This window comes from Ambystoma mexicanum, chromosome 12 (assembly GCF_040938575.1).
Source record: "Ambystoma mexicanum isolate Mex_15411 chromosome 12, UKY_AmexF1_1, whole genome shotgun sequence".
Taxonomy (NCBI): domain Eukaryota; kingdom Metazoa; phylum Chordata; class Amphibia; order Caudata; family Ambystomatidae; genus Ambystoma; species Ambystoma mexicanum.
Window position 1 is genome coordinate 849,116,319 of NC_090936.1, and position 23,995 is coordinate 849,140,313.

The window sequence follows — 23,995 nt, forward strand, 5'->3', positions numbered from 1 at the left end:
TACATATAAGAAAATAGCAAAGACAAAAATAAACATAGGTAGACAGTGACTAAAGATCCCAGAAATAGTGCCCCTTCCCGGCATGAGTCCCACCATAGTGAGGGCAAAATATAAATAGTAATTATTGACATATTGTTACACGAAAGAAGGATGAAAGACTTAACATATCCTTATAGCCTCATTTATGATACAGACACAGGATATGTACTGCAGAAAACAAAGGCTTTCAGTGCAAGCAAAATCTTCCTATTTCCAGTGTCACGGAAACTGGAAGGGGATTGGGCCTTAACAGGGACCATCTAACTACCCCCGAGATCACTGAATTCAAATATGTGCTAAATAAACATTGCATGTACGAAAAATAACATATAACAATGCTGGGTAACAATTACCAAACTATGTTGCTCATTCATTGCTACTTACGGATTCACACCCATGGGTGCAGTTGATAGTAGAAATATTAATTGCATGAAAACCAGTGGTGTGGTCCATTTCTTCCAAGCACTGTACAGTATAGCAAAGATCGCCATCCAAATACTGAATCATGGATTGGCCAGGATTAAGGATTGTTACTTCCTCAAACACACAGACATCGTTCTTTTCTAATAAATTAAAAATACAAATGTGTGGTAACATTAAAGTTTTGCACTTTATGAATAAAACAGCTTTTAATTCACAAAATATACTATTCTAAAGAAAAGTGAAATGTGAACTTCCTACAAGAAATAATAAATGACATGCATTGCATTAATCACACAACTGCCATGCAAGACAGTATTTTGATTTACATAGTCAGGCTATTTACATTACATTGTTTTATGTGATGAATAATATGTTGAACAACTTATGTTTTTGGACATATCCAAATATTGTTCACAAAACATTGGTGTGTCCTAACACCTATTAAAACGTGAATGTCTGAAACGATCAAGATGCTTGCAATGCAAATAATAACTGTTGGTATTTTGCCACAGTTCTAAGCAATATGAAGGGGTCTGTGGACCTTTGTGGATCTTCTTTTTGCTTGCCTGCATTCCAGCCCTAGTGATTGCTCCTGTTGGTTCCTTACAATGGTGGCTGTAAGCCTTCCTATTGTTGATAAAAATAGAAAGGGACCCCTTTGATTTTTGAAGGCGGTCCCTTTTGTTTCCCATGGTGGCAATTTTACTTTTGATTTTTAATTATGGGACCCATGTTCATGCTCCAGAGTGCTAAGCGAGACATTTTCACGCAGGTAGAAACCCATTTGAATTCCTCTGGAATCTGCAAGCTTTTAGCATCTGCAAAAACAAGCAGATTCCAGTGGGGTCCTTTTCCTCGTGGAGTAACATAAAAATCATGTATAAAAGGTTATTATTTGCTTTACATCACATCATATTTTCTCTTATTGGTATGACTGACGGGGGGGGGGGTGGAGTGCAATTACAATTCTGCCAACTCCATCCACTACACCATAAAAACCTGCATGTATTACTTTCAGCATCTGTTTTTTTATTCTGGTAATAATGCATTGGAATTCTACCCCATCTGCCTGTTTTTTACACCTGGTAAAAGTAAGCAGATTTCATAAGAATTCCTTATAAATGCCGCCTGGCATTTGTAAATGGAAGGGAGTATTTACACAATTTGCATTACGAAGTGCGAAAACAAGGCATAAAGGCCACTCCATCTACTCTTACACCTTCTTTGCAAATAATGAACATTGCAAAGAACGGACCTTTTCGATCCTAAGTGCAAACATGCAAACATAACAGGTGGCATCCCTGCAATTTACGAGCTCCTGGAAAATGGCCTCAAATGACTTCTGCATTGCATAAATGCTTGGAGGCATTAACACTTTTTACATTGTAAAGTACAAAAACAGTGTTAGCCTGGATCGGTCAGGCCGTAAAACCTTTCCTTGTAATGCACGAGGAAAATGATTTGCATTGAGGGGGAATCCAAGTGCACAGTAATGTACATTATGGCAACCCCCTCTGTGCAATGTACACTTTTCTTTAATTGGGGCCCAGAGTTGAAAACCTGGTTTTTGGACGATATCAGCGGATCATTTTCTGTAGCAGTAGCTGGATTTGATTTTATGATTTAATAACTTGTACCACAAACGGAATGTTTTCTTAGTATTGTATTAGAACCTTCAAACGTATTCATCCTTCAACTAGGATAACGATCAATTAAAATTTCATTTTTATACAATCTAAGGGGGTGCTAAAAAATATTGAATAGTTAGGAACATGCAAATCTGTCAGAAAACTTTTTCATGAAATTGAAAATAGGCAGTGTACATTTGAAAAGTAAAGGACAATGCATGCATTATCTCCCAAGCAGATGATTAAAAAAGTGATTACCACATAAGTAGAGAGAGCATCCGCAAACACTGCTGAAGTAAGGACTTGGCTTTAGGACTTCTCCCTGTATGATCACAAATGAATGTGTTATTTCAAACATTTTGCTACCGTGGACAACTAATTTGACAGAATTAACTTTACAGACGCATTCTATGAAAAATGTAAGTAGGAAATTGGTAGCACACCAGCTATAAGAGTGATTTGGAATTCCTGCTTACCTATTTTCACTTGTGGGACTAAGGATCAGCAATGTTTGTGCGGTGGACAGAGAGCAACACTGAACTTAGTTGACTTGTTATAATTCCCCTTTCCAAGCTTCCTTTGGGAATCACAATGAATCATGCCAATTTGTAACTATTGTGCTAGATTATCTAGGGGGCCAGTGACCATGTCAGACAATCATCTTCACAATTGCCCAGAAAGCTATCCAGTCTAATGTGAATAACTGGACAATATCAGACACTTAACACATGTGAGACACATCTGCATTAATAGGATTGCACATGGCTGCAAGGTCTTTATCAAATATTCTAGCCTGTGAGGGAGCATTTTTATGAAATGATGCAATGTCAAGGGACGAGCTTGATGCTGACTTGATAACTGTCTGAAAGCAGATTGCTCACTCGGTTCAGCCTTGATTTGCATAATATGTTGATTGTAATGGGGAAATGGCAATCATAGAGGCAGGTTCTGTTCAACATACAAGGTAGCCGTCTAAGTCCTCACCAGCAGGGTGTGCCAAATTGCCCTACAATAAACAAATGCGGCCCCATTTCATGGGAAGATGCCTTCAAAAAGCCATTTAATGTATGGTAGCAAATAGATAACGGACATATCGTAGTCTTCTTGGATCGAGGTCTCACAGCGTCAGGGGATTTGGGGAATATGAAGGTGCACCAATGGTGAACTAATCAAGTATTATTAATCATGGTAACAAGTCGGTCACTTTTCTCCCTTTTACTTTTTATTTCACATAAGGTGAAGGGCATTGATATAAACTATGCCTCCTTCACCAATCAAGAACACCAGAAGGTAAGTAGTTTACATGTAGGTTTATTCTCTTAGTTATTAAGTAGAGAAAGCACTGGGACATCCATCTAGCCCAGCAGCTTAGGTCCAACTGACACCAGTAGAACTCCAAACATACATCAACATTCCACCAAGAGTCCCAGTGACATCATCACACCAACACTCCACCTGGAATGTTAGTGACATCACCGCCATCACAACACTCATAGCCATAATCAATCACAGCACAGGTTATGACATATGTCCCTCTCTTCAACCAACACAACACTCATAGCCATATTCAATCACAGCACAGATTATGACAATTGCCCCTCTCTTCAATAACACCAACTAGACCCATGGTAGGAACCCAAAAATAAAACTCATGACCAAACATCATCTGGCTGCCCCTTAACCTAGACACAGGCAGCACTACCCTGCCCCTTAAAAGTACCAAACATCTCTTCACTGCCCCTTGAATGACCAGACAGCACCTAGCTGCCCTTACCCAAAACATAGACAGCACCTCAAAACCCGTTAAGTACAGCAATGGCAACACTAACTACCCCTAACCGGGCCCTAGACAGCACCTAAATAAACCTTAAATCAACAACAGTACCTCACTGCCCAACCAACAACCAAACAACACCTGACTGTCCCTAAAACACTAGAAACAACCAGACCGCACCTCACAGTCCCTTAGAACACCAGACAGCACCTCAATAAACCTAAAACCAACACAACACCTTGCTACCCCACCTAACCACATATGGACCGCATCTCGACAACACCTCACTATGCCTACAAACACCAGACCGCACCTTACTGCCCCTAAAACAACCAGACTGCACCTCACAGTCCCTAACAACACCAGACAGCTCCCAACTGCCCCTACAAACGACCAGACATCACCTCACTGTCCCAACACACCAAACAGCACCTGACTGTCCCTAAAACACCAGAACACAACCAGAAACAACCAGACTGCACCTCACAGTCCCTAACAACACCAGACAGCTCCCAACTGCCCCTACAAACGACCAAACAGCACCTAACTGTCCCAACACACCAAACAGCACTTGGCTGTCCCTAAAAAACACCAGACAGCACCTCACTGCCCCTAAAACAACAAAACAACATCTCACTATCCCTACAAAGACCGGACAGCACATCAATAAACCTAAAACCAACACAACACCTCGCTACCCCACCTAACAGCATATGGACCGCATCTCGATAACACCTCACTATCCCTACAAACACCAGACCACACCTCACTGCCCCTAAAACAACCAGACTGCACCTCACAGTCCCTAACAACACCAGATAGCTCCCAACTGCCCCTACAAACGACCAGACAGCACCTCACTGTTCCAACACACCAAACAGCACCGGACTGTCCCTAAAACACCAGAACACAACCAGACAGCACCTCACTGCCCCTAAAAACAACCAAACAGCACCTCCATAAACCTAAAACCATCCCTACAAACACCAGACAGCACCTCACTGCCCCTACAAACTACCAGACAGCACCCCACTGTCCCACACACCACACAGCACCTGACTGTCCCTAAAAACACCAGACAGCACCTCACTGCCCCTAAAACAACCAAACAAAACCGCACTATCCCTACAAAGACCAGACAGCACCTCACTGTCCCAACACACCAAACAGCACCTGACTGTCCCCAAAACACCCAAAACACACCAGAACACAACCAGACAGCACCTCACTAAACTCTTAAGCAACCAGGGCACACTCGCATATGACCCTAAAACAACCAAACAACACCTCACTGTCCCTAAATACACCAGAAAATAACCAGACAGCACCACACTGCCCCTAAAACGACCAGACAGGACCTCACTGTCCCTAAAAACACCCAAACAGCACTTGACTGTCCCTAAAAACACCAGACAGCACCACACTGCCCCTAAAACGACCAGACAGTACCTCACTGTCCCTAGAACAGCATGCAACATCTCACTGCCCCTAAAAACAACCAGACAGCACCTCCCATTCCCTGAAAAACGACAGACAGCACCACACTGCCCTTTAAAATAACCAGCACCTAACCACCCTTTAATTTAACCAGGCAGCACCTCACTACCACTTTAAATTGCCAGGCAGCACTTCACTACCCCTTTAAAACCCTAAATGGCACCTCACTACCTCTTTAAAACATTCCAGGCAGCATTCCACATATGATTTCTATGCAGCCCCTCACTACCGCTCTAAAACCCTAGGCAGCACCTCACAATCACTTTAAATTGCCAGGCAGCACCTCACTACCCCTTAAACACCAGATCATCCACACATAACCAGGTGACATGCCCCTACAACCAACAACCCACAGAACACACACACAGGACAACATATAAATCCCAAGAAAATCATTTAAAATAACGTCATGGCGTCAAAGTTCTTGCGCCACCCCCAAATATCCATGAAATGCACAACTTAAATGCAAATCCTCTGCGCCCATCCCTGCACCAATCCCAGCATGTGCATGCAGTGAAAGAACCTCACTGCCCCCAAAAATGACCCGACAGCACCTCACTGCCCCTAAAAGTACTGGCATCATCCACACATAACCAGGGGAAATGCCCCTACGAACACAACAAAAAAAACACTGCAGGACAACATGTAAAACCCACAGTAAGCGATACCCAGATCAAGTCCATGGCGCTAAAAACCCTGCGCCAAATCCCAACATGTCCCTGAAGTGCAAAACACAAAATGCATGGCAAGTAATTGTGAATGCAAAAATGGATGCAAGTGACATGGCGCTAAAGTCCCTGCGCCATACCCCCACCCACATGTCCACTTCAGCCAACCTGCAAAGAAAACATTGCATGAACAATATTACAATGTCCCATGGACCCCACACCCACGAGTCCATAGTGAGAACCCAAAGACATGTCCTAACAGCAGGCCACATACATAAACACAACATCAGTACATAAATGACAGGCCATAAACTGCTAACATCAACCCAGGACCCAAACCCAAATTGTACTAAACCCAGAGGCCACAATGTAAATACAAACAGCATTAACCAATAAAACCGGCCTCTCCAAACACGTACCTCTATTTAGTGACTTGTCAGATCCTTCATCACGTTACTTATTCCCCATTGGTCCGGACCCAGCGCCCGCCACCTTGCCAGCCTTCTGGTGAAATCACCTGTAAGTGGCATCCACCGTCTTCCAGCGCACACACTGTAGACATCCATAAATCCAGACACGATCACCGAGCTTCCCTCCATTTCCAGTAACAAATGACTTCTCACATCAATGCCATCCACTCCCTCCAATTGTGCCAAAAAGTCACTTAATTCATTACTGCCCGGACTATTTGTGGAGCACGAAACTCTGGCAAATGTCCCACTCCAACAGCTGAGCATTTCCGAAACACAATGGCTCCCACATCCAGCACCGGCGTAATCCTCATGAAGAATGTTGCGTTTCAAACACACGCCAGAGAGGCATTCAACGTTGCGTTCCAGCTGATGTTGCTGGAATGCCAGTCCAAACGCGAGTCCTCCTCCAATCAGCATCGGCCCTCCTGCACCCGATGTCATCATAGCTGCTCCCGACACCATGAAAGCAACATCGCTGCCTGGACCCGTTGCTTCAGCCAGCCTCACGCCTGCAGTTCGGCGCTCCATTGTTTCTCTATGTTCAATAACAGCTCGCAGAGCGCTTTGTCCGGTAGCCTCTGCGCTCCTACCCAGAGCAGAAATGCTCACATTAATACGGCGCCGCCCGGCCACCGCAACTGGGACCCCTTTAGCACCCACCATACCCATCCAACACATTGGGGCAACCTGAGTCTCAGCAACTGCTGCACCACCGTTCTCCGGTTCCAACGCAGAGCGCCCGCCAGCAACTTTCACTGGCCCATTTCCAGTCCTGTACCAACCTAAGTGCAGGACCTCCGGCTCACCTGCAGAGCGCCTACCAGCCATTAAGCGCTCCGTCAGACTCTGGACAGCCCCACCAGAGTACACGAATTGCCGGCTGCTCCAGGCAATGGGCCACGTCAGCCCCGGCGGCACCTGACAATGGACAGCTCCTCCTCCGCTCCTCGGTACAAATCCCAAATCGTCCTGGGACTGCAACCAATTCTTCTCAGCTCTGCCTCAGAACTCACAGGGCCCCCGTTGTTAGGCCCTACCACTGCCTCTGTCACTGCTTACAGTGAACTCTCAGAATCCCCGACCTGGATCCTGGCCTGGACCTTCATTGCACGGCCCGGCCAGCAACTTATTTCTGCTTGATGGATAGATGGATGTCAACCTGGAAGGCAGTGCTTCTCACCTACTGCCCCTTCCCAGCAGGACCATCCTCGTCGCCAGTGATATAAACTATGCCTCCTTCACCAATCAAGAACACCAGAAGGTAAGTAGTTTACATGTAGGTTTATTCTCTTAGTTATTAAGTAGAGAAAGCACTGGGACATCCATCTAGCCCAGCAGCTTAGGTCCAACTGACACCAGTAGAACTCCAAACATACATCAACATTCCACCAAGAGTCCCAGTTACATCATCACACCAACACTCCATCTGGAATGTTAGTGACATCACCGCCATCACAACCCTCATAGCCATAATCAATCACAGCACAGATTATGACAGGCATCTCACCTCGTTTTTCGGACCGTGACTACCAGTGAAGGTGCATGTTTAGGTTGGACACCAAACTTTTCAAATAAAGATCCATTTGCCGTTTTCCATATTGGGGAATCACGGCTCTGAATGGTGTACTTTCATTGCACCCGGCAGAATCGTATAGACTTAAGGGAAAGTCTGCCAGTCACTGCTTTGAGGGCAGTAAAATAGTAATACTTTTTGTTGCCCCCAGAAATGTGTCGGTTGGTTGTTTGACCTAAGGAGAACAGATACCATGAGATAAAATGGGATATTATCTTATTCAAGTACCCTTTTCCTCTTTAAAGATGAAGGCATGTGCCAGGTAAATTAATCCAGGTATGTTGGAGCGGATTTGTATGGAGCAGATTTTTATGCACTTTTAATCTGTTGCTCTCGTCTCTGTTTTAACTCTTTCTAACGGGGTCTTTGCATTACAGATTGGCTATATACAGTGATTTTTAATTGGAGTCTAGAAACAAAGACTGGATATTGGATATCTAACCCTTAGGAGATATAATGCGCATTGAAGCAGGTGCATTTGCTGGTCATTCTCAGTATCTAAATTCATTTGACTTTTTAGTTGTTATAAAAACAGTGCTGTAGATAAGACGTGATCAGTAACACCTGCCTTTAGGTGCTAGACAATGATTCCTTTAACAAGCGACGTAACTCCTACTGCGGAACATCACAAATAGTTTTAATTCAAAAAAACTCTTATTTCAGAGTACTGTATTTGTAATTTTGAATTCGAAAAACACAACCTTATTGTGCCAAAATCTGCAATGCAAAACACTTGCCATTTTAGTACCAGAAGAAACATATAGTTGTATAGTGTAACTTAGCAAACAAAAGTCTGATAATTAGATGAATGGAAAATGTGATTATGCGCAACTGATTGTGCGTGCGCTGTTAATAGGCATGCATATCCATGATGTAAAAGCTGACATTTCAGAGTGCAGATTTAAAAAATATGACCCCTATAAGTATGAACGGTCGCCCATGGAAAATGGCCACATAGAGCAGTACCTCCCAATCCCCTCGCATTGTCTGTGGAAATGTGAAAGGAAGGGGCAGGGAGGCCAGATATAGATATGCAGTAATAGCAGGCAGAAAGTGGCCAGAACAGAGGGCCGGCGGATCAAAATAGAGCGGGTGGCTCACAGCATTGTTTTCAGGAGAAGGCTGCCGAGCGGGACGCGTTTGGGAAAACCGAGGGCTGCCGGCAAAGGGAGGCTTGTGGTGACAAAGTTAGACAAGTGGGGCCGTGACAGATACATCAGAGATGCTGGAGGACACAGCAGTGCCGAAACCACGTAAGTGGGAGCAGCGAGAGCGGGTGTGCTGCAGTGGATCAAGGCAGTGGGAGGAGGTGCATCTTGCCGATGGGGCTGGGAGCGGAGAAGCAGCAGCTTGGACTCTGATGGCGTGGAGATCCCGCACAGACCAGCAAGCAAGCAAGCAAGCTGGTACGGGGGAATGAAGAAAGTGAGGCGGCTGCAGACATAACAATGTAGATGGTTGGCAGCCGGCAGGCAGAGAGGAAGAGTGAAGGAGCAGCATAGAAGTTAACAGAGGACTAGTCAAGACCATGATCGAGTAATGCAGATCCAGTGAAGGGGCAGCATGGCCATGTGAAGAGTGGCAGCATATTACTGAATGCAGGCAAAAGTGATGAACCAGAGAACAAGGGACTATTAAACACAAAGAAGAAGGGAGAAAGTGGACACAAGGGAGAGTGTAAGAAGAGTATAGGGTTGGCACTAGGAGCAAGACAGAGAGCAAGTAGACTGGCCTGTCCTAGGAGGCAACGAAATTTGACCTGATATTGCAGCAATTCGCCAAACTCACAGAGGTGGTGACAGGGGTAGGTGCCAGAGTGAAAGAAACACACAGCGAATTCCTGAATGTGAAGCTGGAAATGGGCAAGTTTACAGATCAGCTCACAGAAGTGGAGGATAGAGTTGGAAGGGTAGAGGAGGTGGCAGACAAAGACTTCACTTTTCATGTCCAGGTGGAAGAATTATGGGTGGCTAACAACAAGCTCGAAAATCAAAGCAGAGGTTGTAATCTCGGTTTCTTTGGCTTCCCGGAGACGGTGGAAGGAGCAGATCCAGTGGTTTTTCTAGAGAATTGGTTGCTGACGATGCTGCAATTGGGTTTTGACAGGGACCTGGAGATTCAGCGGGCACACAGGGTGCAGAGACGGCACAGGAGCAGCTCCCAAGCACCTAGGCCGATGAATGTGTCCTAAGGTATTCACAGGTTCGCAAAATACTACAAGTCACCAAAACCAAATCTCCAATAACATGGAAAGGACAAAAGATATACATTCTACAGATTTCTCCAAAGAAACACTGGAGCTGCGCAAGAGGTTTTTAAACATGAGGCCTGCGATGTGGAAATGGGACTTGCGGTATGGGCTGCTGGAGCATGCTAAAATGATTGTCACGAAGGACCAGAAGACAAGGCTATTCACAGAGCCATCAGCACTCTGGGACTACATGCAGGATTTAGAGGCACAGACAATGGAAGGGAGCGTGAGGGGTCAGTAATGTGAGGTGGACAACTGCTTGGAGGTTACTCAAAATATGACATTTTATTATAGTAAATATTTTCAAACAAAGCCTTGCTTGCCCTACTCTGAGGAATTCCCTACCTAGTCTTAAGACTAAGGGAACAATCTCTAGCATGGGTAAACTGGCACTCACTCTAAACAAAAAAAAACCTACAAGGAAATGTTATAACAACATAATGCTATCAGCAATATTAAACAATATCTCAATGACCTTCACCTGCCCTGGCTAAGATCCCTTCCCCAGGTCTTAAAGTCAACTTCAAATGTTCAAAGGAAAAGAACAGTCTTGCACCACTTCTTGTCAGTTCCAAATCAAAGCAAACAGTTCATCAAACAAAAATCACTGGTAACAACTATTTTTTATGTTTTATTTTTTTTATTTACTTGTTTTAATCGCATTATCGATTTTTACAAGATGTAAAAAGATGCTCCAATAAACAGCTTTAAATCAGTCTGTTAAGTCTTTTTTATCACAGTACATTCCTTTGTCTGTCGTTATATTTTTCACGATTCAGTCTTTTCCTGCTCTGCTTATATATGTCGCAGTGTTTGGGCCACAGCTAGCACCCATGATGTCTTTTCGCCGCTCATCAGCCTCGCCCACCAGATGTCTTCTTCCTATATCAGTGATACAGCGATATGTCAGGCTAGGTAAGCCATTCTGATGGTTTTCGTTCCTGAACATGATAATAGAAGGTGTCTTACTGTTTCAATCTGTTCTTGATTGTTGCATTATCAGCACTTGTTTGAGGTGGAGAGTCCTCTTATGGCCAAAATTTTGTTTAGTTTTTAGGAAGTTTAAACATGCCCTTATAAAGGTATTTCTGAGTGCTTTGTTGGGAAACATCTTCAAATAGGCTTCAGTTTGATTTATCTTTTTTGTATTGATGGGTAAGTTGATTGTCAATTTGTTTTTCACTGCTGCTTCTAAGATCTGGATCCAGTCAAGTCACTCCATTTTTGTTTTCACCTTTGTTAGATTCTGCACAAGCTCATCTTCAGAGCTACATATTCCTTCCAGTTTGTCCTTGTTTTTTTGTGCCTATATGTTCAGCATTTTACAGCAACCTCCTGTTATCTCCATGTTAATCAAGCCCAGTATCTCTGGGTGTTTAGGAAAAAGCATTATGCTGTTTTGGTTGATCGTTCCTCAGAGGAACTGCAAGCTTAACTCTCTACGTATCAAGGCCATTGGGGTTGATTTTGGCAATCTTAGTATGTTTTTCCAGAGATAGCATTCTAATTTCAGCCATATTTTTGTCAGGATGTAGGGCATGGCTTCAGCACCATATGTCAAGGATGGAATTACTTTTGCTTTATAGAAGTCTATTGCTGGAGTCAAGGAGAAGCAGACAAATCTTTTGTCAACTGCTCTTGTTTGTGACGTTAGTTTTTTTGTTTTTTTCAAACAGGACTCGCTCCATTGCTACTTCTGTGTGGCTGCTATCCAAGGTTACTCCCAGGTACATAAATTTGGTTATTCTTTCTATTTGAGTTCCATCCAAATGCCACTTGTCTTTATTGATCTCCAAGTTGTTCGATTATATATATTCAGACAGATTGTCAAGTTGTCTTTGGAGACCAATTGCCGCTGGTCTAGTAGAATCAGATCGTCAGCGTACAAGAGGCGTGTTGTTTTTACTTGACCAATTGTTGGGGGAAACGAGCTTACATTTTTCTCAGAGTTCTTGAAATCGCCCAAGTACTCTGTGAAGAGGGCAGGGATGAGGGGGCAGCCTTGTTTTACTCCTCTTGCTGTGGGTATCTCTTCAGATAGCAGGAAGGAAGCCCATTCCTCTGGGAGATTTTTTAGATCAATGTTTGTTATCCCGTCAAGGCCGGGGGCTCTTGATAACTTTAGTTTCTGAATTACTTTGAGAATGGACTCTCTGTCAGTTGGAACATCCCAGGTTGTTTGTGATTTGTCTATCATCTTTTGGCTGTTCATTGTCAGGGATTTAAAAAAGCTTTAAAAATGTTTCACCCAAGTGGCCTCTCCTATGTTGTTCTGGAGTGCATAGTTTGTTATGTTCTCTGTTGACCTCACCAGTGACCAAAATTTGCGTGGTTTACGACCAAACACCATTCAAAGCATCTCTTCCGAGTATTGCTGGTAAAGTGTCAGTTGATATTTTTTGATCCAGGATTTCTTTATTTCTTTATTGCTTGTACCACCTCTTCCCTGTTGGTTTGATTGTTTTGACATCTCGCTATCTATTCTATTTACTTTTCTCAATTCACGTCTTTTTTCCACCAAGATTTGGTCATACTTGTGGTTTTTCGGTTTTGATGGCTGTCCTGGTTTGTTCAGTTTGATCTTATATGCTCTGAGCAAGGGATGATAGTCTACTGGTTGCTTTAGCTGGCCCGTGTCTCAGATTCTATAGTTAGCTGGTACTGCACAGTACATTTTTTGATGTTTTGTGCTGCCAGTTTTAGTCGGTTTCCCTGATTGTTACTTTCAATCTGGGATAGTATTTTTGGTTTTTGGCTTTTGAACAACTTACATGTAGTGGTTAGTAAGTTATGTTCAATTGAGTTGGTTCTTGTGACCTTGAAGGAAGTTATCAGTGGAAGGAAAGGGCTCAACACAAAAATGTATTCTATCGTCGCGTGTGCATCTTCTCTTTCCCAGGTCGGTACTCAGTCAATCTGGTTGAATAAGATGTCTAGGTTGTGAAATTCTCTCAATGTCATGAGCTCTGACTATTGTGTACTTCTTTCCTCCGCAGGGGATGGTTTTCTTAAATATTTCCGAGTACTTTTCTTTTTACAACATGCTGCATTCAAATCTCTGCAGATAAATATATAATTCACTTGATGTTCAATATATGCTTCATCTATGGCTTTCTCAATCATTGAAAGATAGGTCTTATTACTCAATGCCTGGGGATTCCAATAACTGTTTAAGAAGATCATTGTTGTATGATTTACTTTGGTGGTGGCACATTCACTGTGATATTCCCAGCTTACAAGTATTGCCAGTAGGAATAGTGTTGATGCAAGTATTTGTATTAGATGTATACCGCTGCCAGAGCATATGGCTTATATAAATCCTGAAGTCAGTCATCCTTTTGTGCCTTTTTGGGCTGGAGAAAAGGCTACCTCGTAGCCATCTAAATGGGGCTTATCTACCAGCCATATCTCTTGGAGACACAGTATGTCGAAATAACCCAGGTCGACATCACTTGGGGCCGTCAAATGTTGAAAGCCTCTTGTATTTCAGGAGACTAGGTTCAATGACGTAGGCTCTACTTTCCGATCTTCTGAAGCCACCTCCCACTGCGTTTGTTGAAGAGAGGCCTCGCATTGCTATTTTCTTAGGCACAGGTTTAACGCCTTTGGGATCCAAGCCCATGCTTGCTCTTATTGGGCTGTTTCTTTCTGATCCAGCTTGTTTAAAGATGTTATAGAAGAGTCTTGTTCAATTGTCACTTTAATTTTCGAAAGTGGTCCGAGAGGCATAACGCCAGTCTCCAAGGGATCTTGGAAGATTTGGGATGTCTCGTTCTTCAAACTGGGAGGTACTATTTCATCAGGCTTCTTATTTTTTTGTTGTTTATCCCAATGTTGTTTTCCTTCATATCTTTTACTTTCAAGTCGCTTTCTTTTTTGGCTGGTTTGTCTTTTATCAGGGACCTTTGGTCTTTTGTTTTTTTGTGGGGTTATTTCCTTTTCTCATAATTTATTTTGGAACTGTGGGACGATGAGTTCACCTCTTTTCTTTCTTTCCCATGTTGGGAGTCCAAGGTGGGCTCCTTGTCCCTTATTTCTAATAGGTCGTACCCCAGCATCTGAAGATTTTCGACTGCGTCCCTTAGCATTGCTTTTACCACAGGCGTAGCTATGTGCAAGTAAGATATAGCTTTTTGCCCCTTGTCACATGACTCAACTATCTTTAGATCTTCAGTCTGTATGAGTCAGAAATTGGGTATGCAATGCAGTAGGTTGAAAGCAGTCTTTCTATATAGGACAAGGTCTTCTCCTTTGTCCAGTATTTGCTCCAACTTGAATGTATGGTTACTTATTTCTTCCTTTTTGAACGTTCATTCGTTTTTAGATTTTCTACACTTTTCCCAGAGTAGGATCTTTGGGGTTGTATGTCTTTTGGTTATCTGTCTTCTCATGTCTTTTCATCAGGTTTGTTTTTTCTGGTCTCCGTGGACTTCTCGCTGTGTCCCTCGGTCTATTGTTTGTGTAGCGACAGCTGGGAGCGTCTCTATTTCTATTCGTATGGCTTTGTGCTCACGTTCTCTTGGTTGTTTCTCTCTTCTTCTTGGTGTAGTGACGTCAAATTGTGTTCCCCAGTTTTTCACTGCTGCTGTTTGTTTGCATTTATCTTCCAGTGTTAAAAAGATCACTGAGTCATCTAGATCGACCGTGCGCGTCTTGCATTTTCCTTGCTTTCGCAAGTTTTTCTCAATGCTTGTTGGTCTTTTTTCCATATGCAAAGTTTCAACTATAAGTTCTTTGTGTTCGACCAGTGGGTATTGGCTTAAATTCATAAGTTCGTTGTTTGCTTCTAAGTCTTCTATAGTTGTTGCTGACTCTGGTGGTCGAGGTCTGTCCGCTGCTTCTGTTCTCGGATGATCAGTTACCAAGTCGGATTTCTTATTACTGGAGTGTCTTTGTACATTTCTGGGGGCTGGTATTGGGACAGATTTTTTATCTGGTCTTTCAGCGCCTTTTGGTCCCAGGTCTGGCATGCTTCTCAAAGGTAGACTCTGGAGCTCTTTGTCTGGTTCTTCTCTGTATTTTGATCTTGGTTGTTAGAAGATGGCAAAGTCCTTGTTTGTATTTTCGGTAGAAAGTTTCCTGAGCTATTGTATTGTTGCCTTGAAGCCACAGTCAGCGTGAAATCTATGTGTCACACAATTGTTTGAGTAAACTGTTTTTTTGAATTTACAAGGTTCTCTGTTGCTTTTTTGAGAACCCAAAATGAGATGTTTTTTTACTATTTTCTTCCTTTGCTGTTTCTGGACTCGATAAACATGTGAATGAGATGTTCAGTAGGTTTGTACTCATTTCCGTCGTTTGGTCAATTTTTTTTTGTTTTGTTTTTTTTGTATTTTCATTCTGATCTTGAGGTCTAAAATCAATAACCGTTTGTGTTCCAGTTGAAAGTGAAAGCGTTGTTCTGTTGCTCTCTTTAATTGTGTGGTTGTTTTGTCCCCTTTCGTTCAATATTTCTGTGTTTAGAGGCGACTCTTTGTGAGCTTGTTCCTTTAGCCTTGAATCCAATACAGTTGTATCACCTTCAAGATATATTAGTTTGGTATGCATCATCGCAGAGATCATGGTATGGTCTTTCAATGTGTCGTTTAGCGCCTCATAAAATTAGCTGAAAGGGGCTAGGGCTATGGTAACTGCTGACATAATTGAAAAGAGGTCAGGTTTTTTGTCGGTGTGTCTTTACTTGCTGTCACTGGTAGTTCACTCAGTCTTCTATTCCTAATTGGAGATTTTAAAAGCTGGGGTGCAAACTCTCTAACAGAAGGCTGAAAATTTGCTCCGTTTTTACTTTTTGTTGGACCAGTTTCAAAGCGAGCTGCACGTTGGTCTTTGCTCGTTTTCCCTCTTTCTTCTTGCTCGTTAGTCCAACATGAGCTATCAGTTATGTAAGGTTCTCTTGAGCCTAGATATGACTTCAGGGATCTTCCTACCGACGGGCTTAAGCTTAGGTCGATTGAGTCTTCTAGTACTTGGCATTTACTACAGGGTCCTCCTCCATTGCAGGACTTTGTCCACTTCGGATGTTACTGGTCGAACTGTCTTGTGAGGTATGTTTGGGCATGACACTAAGTGATGATGGGGGTTTACCAAATGGTCATCTTGTGGGAGTTTCAGGTATGCTCAATTGTAGCTTCTTATTTATACTTGTTGTTTCATTGGATAATGTAGCCTTTCATTTTACATTTTTTATAAAAGCTGGGTTCTCCTGCACTGCTTCAAGAATTTCTGCGTCTGAGAGATCTTTCAGTGAATTTGAGTGTGATGGTTTTAGAAAAATAATCCTTCTGTGTTTTCGAGTATTCTCAATTTTTTGGTGGTCCCATTGCAGTAGTTTCTTCAAGTTTCTATTTGGTAGACTGGGTTTACCTCTTTTTTCTTTTTTAATGTTGTTCCTTCTGATGTGTTGGCCATAGTCGCTTGTTTTTCCAAGTGTTGTTGCCTGAAGTTTTTCTCTGCTGCTTCTTTGTTACTTTTATTGTTTTCGCTTGCTTTGGTGTCCAGAGAAGAAGGGTTTTGCCAACCCCTCCTTCATGATTATTTTTGATCTTGTTGTCTCCCTCTGGCAGTTTTATTTTTTCCTTATCGCCCGTATATGAATTTGGTAGTATAAGTTCTTCCATTTGCAAAGGGCTTAAGCTGATCTCTGAAGCGTGGACCTCAATCTGCACTTCTACGAGAATTTTCTCCGGCTCTTGCCCCATTGTTAGTGTTTGCTTTTGATTTGCCATACATTTTTCGTTGTTCTCATTTACTTTCGTTTTTGTGTTGTTGTTTAGAAGAGAAGCTGTTGTTTTCAGTTTCTCCCCTGACTTCACACCACTGTCTTTGTGCACAGTGGGGCTGCAAGGTGCAGTTTTGTATACATTAGAAGTTTTTATTTTTTCTAGTGTGTGTTCATACGCTTGTTTAGCTTCCTTTGCCGTTGCGTCGTTTTTGGGACCTCAAGGTAGACCCGCCTCACCTTCAGCTGCCGTCTCGGACGAGCCACTCCAAGGTAAGAACTTGGGTTTTGGGTGGACAAGTAGATGTTCTTGACCAGCAACTTCGAGGTTCAAGCATGTTGTTTCTTCGAGCTGCACGGCTTTATTTGTGCTGTTTGTATTATTGTCGCTTTTGTTGAAACAAGTCTTTCCAATAGGTGGATGAGACCCATCTTTTTCGGGATTTTCAGCACCAACAAGAGTCCCAGCAAGGAAACATGCTGGTTTTACAATAGCTTGTGATAGTGAACGGACGGGGTCTTTACCTGTTGGGACTCCCGCGTCCATTTTCACCCTCGTAGGAGTCGCCTTGATGGGCTGCAAGAGGGTGCCAAGAAAGCTTGATGTTTGAATTGTTTTATTTATGTTCCCTGGGTCTCCATTTTCTTCCCGACGACTGCGTGAGCTTCACAGACAGCGGCCCTCTTCTTCGCTAGCAAGTTTGTAGGCGTTGACGTCTGTATCATCCATAGCTGTTACCAGACATTTGGTCGAAATAAATTGGTCGACCAGACAAATGGTCGAACCAATTTGGTCGAAAACCAAATGGTCGAATTTTTTATTTTTTTTATTTTCAACCCCCTTTTTTTTCCTAAAAAACACTTTTTTTTTTAAAACAAAAACCCGAAAAATAAATATATAATTAAAAAAAAACATTCGACCATTTGGTTTTCGACGAAATTGCATCGACCAAATGTCTTTCGACCAGTTTTCAGTCGACCAAATGTCTGGACACCATCCATAGCAGCCATAGACTGTCAAGACTGCTACTCTGCCGCTACTCCACAGCTGCTGCGCAGCTGAAAATGGGTTTTAAGCAGTTCCTCCCCCTGGTTGCAGTAGAAACAGGACAATTTACTTCAAAGTGAAGAGTAGTCGAGTAGTGCTGGCAAGACTGCTACTCTGCCGCTACTCCCAACAATTTTTTGTTCCTGGATGAAAAGATCCCCTTCCAATTTCCACGACAGAAAATAGCACCAATGGTAATCCTGGCTATTATAATAAATGATCTCTTCGACAAGATAGTTTGTCACAGTTCAAAAGAAAGTGCAATATTTTCTCAATGACAATAAAACACCATTCTTTAGGACTTCTTCTGCAGCAACTTTACATTTGGTTAGGACTTCTTCAGTACATTAAGTATATTTGTCAGGATTCTTTTCTTTGGAGTGCTGCTTCCCTTTCAACAACCACCCTTCTAATGTTGTTACTTTGAGAACAGTCACCTTTGTCTCACAGCATGCTGCTACTTCGATGTGACATCCGCTGACAACTTAGTATACCAACACAGTTCAAGAACTACTACCACTGCTTCATACTTTTAAGTTATTATGCAAGTATTGACAAGACACTTCGACCTCTTCAGGTAGGCAAGGCACTCTTCCTTTTAATAACTTCCTAAAAACGTCTTCCGTCTGTCTGACTGACGCAAGAACAACCTGCTTTTGCCCACAAGACTCACTGCTTTTCAGCTGCAGCAGTCTTTTGCACCACATGTTGTAATCTACGTCTGTGTCTACTTCACAAGCATTTAGCTCCCTTTCACCCATTTTACTCACACCTTTTCTGCCAGGTAATTACCCAGAATCCATAGGGGGCACTCTTTTGGCTTCAGGTAACAATGCCACACTTGCAGCTTAGGCCGCCTGACATTTAAAAACATCACACCATAGGTGGATAGATTTTTTTTTATTCTTAAAAGAATGGTTGTACTATGAAAATGGTTTGCCTCTTGGCCTGGGTAATGCTTGTTCTACTGTTACCTATTTTTTTCTTTACTTCTTGGATTTGGAAAGAATGTCAATCCTGGATACACTATAGGATTCAGTCGTTTAAGCGAAAGCAGTTTAAAATGTGAAGAGAATTGTATTCCCATGTAATGTTAAAGGATGCAGCTCTGATTTCCTTCGGGAAGCACAATTGGACACAAACGACCTTCCTTTGATGTAGATTTCACTCTTAGTTACTTGTAACTTGTAAGACTTAAATGTTCGGCATTCGGTAATGGCCTGACAAACGTTCCTCCCTTTCATTAAAGACACGTGCCCACCCCATTAGTCAGTAACAGATTTTACAAGGTTCAACAATGGGTTTAAACACTTTTGGTTTCTCACACGAGTGTTAAAGCTTTTACTATGAACGCAAGTGTTACAATTCCATTGTTAACTGATCTTCAAGTATATCAAACAGCTTCTGCTCGCTTTAAATATTACGCAAGTCCATTAGGAGCTGGCTACAGTTACCGGCAAGGCTCGGGAAGTGTATCTGAATGCTGTACTTCACTCACCTGGCTTCAGCGATACTGCTTTTGTGGTTTGCTTTGCTTCCCCGACTTCATCAATCACTGCTACTACTTCTGGGGCACTTGGGACACACACCCTTCTCCAACACAGGTGTCTCTGGTCTGGCCACTTCAATTGGGAGATTCCTTTTTTCCCCAGACCCTTGGCTTGCCTTCTGCTTCTAGCCTTGAGCTCCAGCACGGTAACAGCATTGAAATCACAACAACTCGGCTCCCATGGAGAAAACTCAGCCTCCAGCGCATCTTCTTCTGTGCAGCTTCTGCAATTTAGGTTTTGCACGAACAGGGCTGTCTCAGAACTTGCAGACGAAATCTGCTGTCTCTGCCTTCTGGCATCCCTTCGGTACTCCCACTTCCTTGTGACTTGCCAGCCTCGTCCTTCTCCTGCTACTACTACTGCCAGCCTTCCAACTCCTGTTCAAGCTCCATCTACTCCTGCTTTCCTGCTGGGGCCTTTTATGCCTCACAGGTTTGTCAATAGGCTTCAGGAGGAGGCTGTTAGCCTTAATTGCCTGACTACTGCAATGTCTACTAAGCTTAATTGCCTGACTACTACATCTGAATACCTCTTCAGCCCTGTTCCTCGTCTCAGTACCTTTAGGATTCTGGGCTATACAGTCCCTTTCAACAAAGTTTTTTCTACTTCAGAATTACTTGGAAGGGTAGATTTAATTCCCTTAAGGTTTTTAACAGAGGGGCTGTGCAATTAGGCTTTTACAGAGGAAGATGGTTTAAAAAAAAAGACAACATTTCCATAATCCTTTCTTTGCATCCTTGGGCTTCAGGAGGATATTTAGTTTGGGATACCAAAAGGGATCTTTCTCTTGGCATAGCGTGCTTTGATTTTATAACCTTAGAGTTCACAATCTTAGATTTAATATGAGGTGGATAGATATTAAAATGGAAATAGGCCATTATCTCTTTAGGTACATTGGGAATAATCTTCCTGTTAGAGGAAAAATACTGTGCCTCATCCCACGGAATCTCCTCACCACCCTGGGCCCTGTCTCCACCGAGGTGATCCTCCCGCAGTACACCACCTCCAGGGTTGGTATCAGGAAGCATCTGCTTTCCCCAGGCATCTGGGAGGAGACTTGAGACAGGGTTTCAGTGAGTGATCTGCAGGATTGTTCACAGGAGAGAGATAAAGGGTGCAAGCAGGACAAGAAGCAAGGGAGAAGGAAAGAGAATATGCTGGATAGGAACCAAGGTATGAGGCTTAAGCTGCTGGATGAAAAAGAACAAGCGGGGGAAGGAATGCTTCCAGACAAAGTGCAAGACAAACCCAGATCCCCGCGGAAGAACCAGTCTTGATGAGAAATGACATGTAAAGGTCACTGGATAGACCAGAGGAATACCTGTGACAATGGCGGGATGGTGAATGGCACGCTACATCATGGTCAAAAGAGACATTGAGACTGGAACAATGTACTAACACCGGTGAGCGGAAGATTGAATGGGGTTTAAGATCCATGTGGGAATACACTCACAAAGACTGTTGAATTATACATCAGGAAGGGGGGTGAAGACCACTGGGCTGGTGGAGCCAGGAAGACGGGCTTGTCACTGCACCGATAAGTGATGATGGGGATACGGAGCAGGTGTGTTATCCGGTGGTCTGTCGTGGGAGGAGGGGGGCAAAGAGGGAGGGCGGCAGGGACCACTGGGCTGTTCAATGGCGGGTTGTTGCTTTCTCTTTTAGGTTAAACGTTGTCTGGTCTGCACTGTTGCGGGTTGTTGAGCGGACATGCAATGGGATACAGGTAGCAGTGGGTGGGGTGTAAGTGATATACAGGTATATAAAGGCACCACAGGGGGCAACCCTATAGGTGGGGGCTCAGATGGGTAAAGAGTTGAGGGTCTTTTCATTGAATGTTAATGGGTTGCGACGCTATATTAAGTGAAAGAAACTTTTTACTGGATGCAGCTGCCAAGAAAACAGACATTGCCCTCATAAAAGAAACGCACCTTAGTGGGCAGGAGGCAGAAAATCTGCACAAGACTGGGTAAGACATAGTTGCATGGGGAAGGGGAAGAAATGTTGAGTGGCCATCCTCATGCTTAAAAGTCTCCCAATGAGGATAACCAAGGTGTGGACAGACACAGAAGGCAGATATGTGATAATTAAGGCACAAGTAGGGTGCGAAAAGGTCATCATTAGCTTCATTTATGCATAGACAGCCAGCAAATAGACATTCCATGTGGATTTATATAAGGAGCTAGCGATGGTGGGTGTGGGAGGTACACATGTTGATAGGAGGAGACTGGAATCTGACCACAGACCCCTTTGCAGATACGTCAGAAAGACTCAATGGTGGATATAAAAAAGATAAGGAGCGTCGAACACATATGATGGCAGATTATGGACTATGCAATCCCTGGGGGCTATCAAATACAAAAGGAAGGGAATTTACGTTCACATTGTGTGTTCACGGCATGAGAATACAAATCGACTACTTTATGCTGTCGAGGCAGGTACTGCCGAAAATAATGCAGTGCGAGATCATATCTGGTGGCGTCTCGGATCATGAGGTGGTGATGATAGTATCGGATATGGCAATGTGGAGACCACGGGCGAGGAAATGGAGGATGAATGTAGGTGCGATCAAGCATCGGGGGGAAAGCTGGCGCTTCAGCAGATGATAAAAGACTATTTCTGTACGAACCGGCTCAGTGGCCAAGGTGGGCAGGCTATGGGCAGCAGGGAAGGCATACCTAAGAGGTCTTTTGATGCAAAAGGGCACAAAGGAGAAGTGGGAAAGTAGGGAACGACAGGAGAAGCTGGAAAAAGAGGTGATGAGACTGGTGCATCTTTATGATGAACAGCCAACAATGGTTAATCTGCTACCGGTTTCGGAAAGTAAAGTATGATCTGAATGTAGTGTTCCCACGACAGGCGGAATATGCTTTATTACATTTGAAAGTGACTCAGTATGAACAAGGGGAGAAGGTGGGGCACCTGCTAGCTGCCCAATTAAAGCAGAGAGAACAAGTACAATTCACGCTCATTAAAGATGCAGACACAGGGGACTGCATAATAGACCTGGGGCACAAAAGAGAAGCCTTTGGCAGATTTTATGGGTGTTTATACATGACCGCAGCACCCCTGATCAAACAGAAGAAGAAGAGGGATTTATGAGTGCCATACCCCCTGCCACCTGTGCCCCCAGTTAAGTGTGCAGGACACAGAGATGCTTGGGAACACATTCACAGTTGAGGAGGTGAGGGAAGAGATAAGGGAAATTGCAGCAAATAAAGCCCTGGGGGAAGATGGCTTTTTAATAGAGTTTTGTAAAGGGGGGAGAACAAGCTAGCAGAGATGCTGACATTGGTGTACAATGAAGCAGACTGTGATGGGGTGCTAAATTCTGAGTTTAATAGAGATTTAATAACAGTGTTACCGAAACCAGGATGGGATGTCACAAGCTGTAGCAGCTACAGAATGATATTGCTTATTAATGTAGATATCAAGATAATGGCGAAGGTGCTTGCAACCAGGCTCTGAAAAGACATAACTAAATTCGGTGCACAAAACTCAAGTGAGGTATATGCCCGGCCGCTATGCCAGAGAGAACATGAGGCTGTTGCTGCACACGTTATGACAGGAGAGGGGCGGAAATCTAGAAGTAACGGTTTCTTTAGATTTGGTGAAAGCATTTCATAGAGTGGAGTGAGGGTACCTGTTTCGAATGTTGTAGAGATATGGCTTGGGAGAAATTATAGCAAGAAAGTCAAACTGTTATACGCCAAGCTGAGTGAGAGGGTGAATGCAGGGGTGCATATATCAGAGCAGTTCTGGATCACAAGGGGAAAGAGGCAGGGTTGCCCGCTCTCGCCAATACTGTTAAGACTGGCTTTGGAACCTCTTTCCATGGCTATAAGGGAGAACAATGATATAACAGGCATACAGACACCGCTGGGAGAAGTGAAAGCACTGCCATACGAAGACGACATAATGTTGACTCTGGTGAACCCGGGCTCTGCTATACGGGCGTTAGTAAAAGTCATCCATGACTTTTCAATTTTTTATGCATACAAGATAAACTGGGAGAAGTGTGAGGTGATGCCACTTAACAAGAATACGTCAAAAGTGGAGGAGCTAGGCCAAACATGCAGATTGGTATAAAAAGGGCTGACATGAATCTAGGCAACACTGTTTATTCACTTTTTATGCGCACCAGAACCCATAGGTAACAGGGCGCAGCAATAAGAAAATGCAAGGCTTACATAGCTACAAAATATGCAGTATACAAGTATAACATGGTTACAAATATACAATATAAAAGTATAATATGGTTACAAATATACAGTTTACAAGTATAGGCTTATATGGTTACAAATATACAATATACAAATATACAAGTTGCAATGTAATATGCTCAATATTGTA

The 23,995-nt window shown here is 43.2% G+C and overlaps 1 protein-coding gene across 1 annotated transcript in view; it reads right to left on the reverse strand.

The window, feature by feature from the left end:
• Positions 1-23,995, reverse strand: part of OTOGL (otogelin like) — a 1,792,821-nt gene that overhangs the window by 145,232 nt on the left and 1,623,594 nt on the right. The window contains exons 51-52 of the mRNA XM_069629328.1: positions 2,349-2,412; positions 424-602 (exon numbers count right to left, since the gene is read on the reverse strand). Of these exons, the coding sequence (XP_069485429.1) occupies positions 424-602; positions 2,349-2,412 (243 nt within the window). The remainder of the gene's footprint in view (positions 1-423; positions 603-2,348; positions 2,413-23,995) is intronic.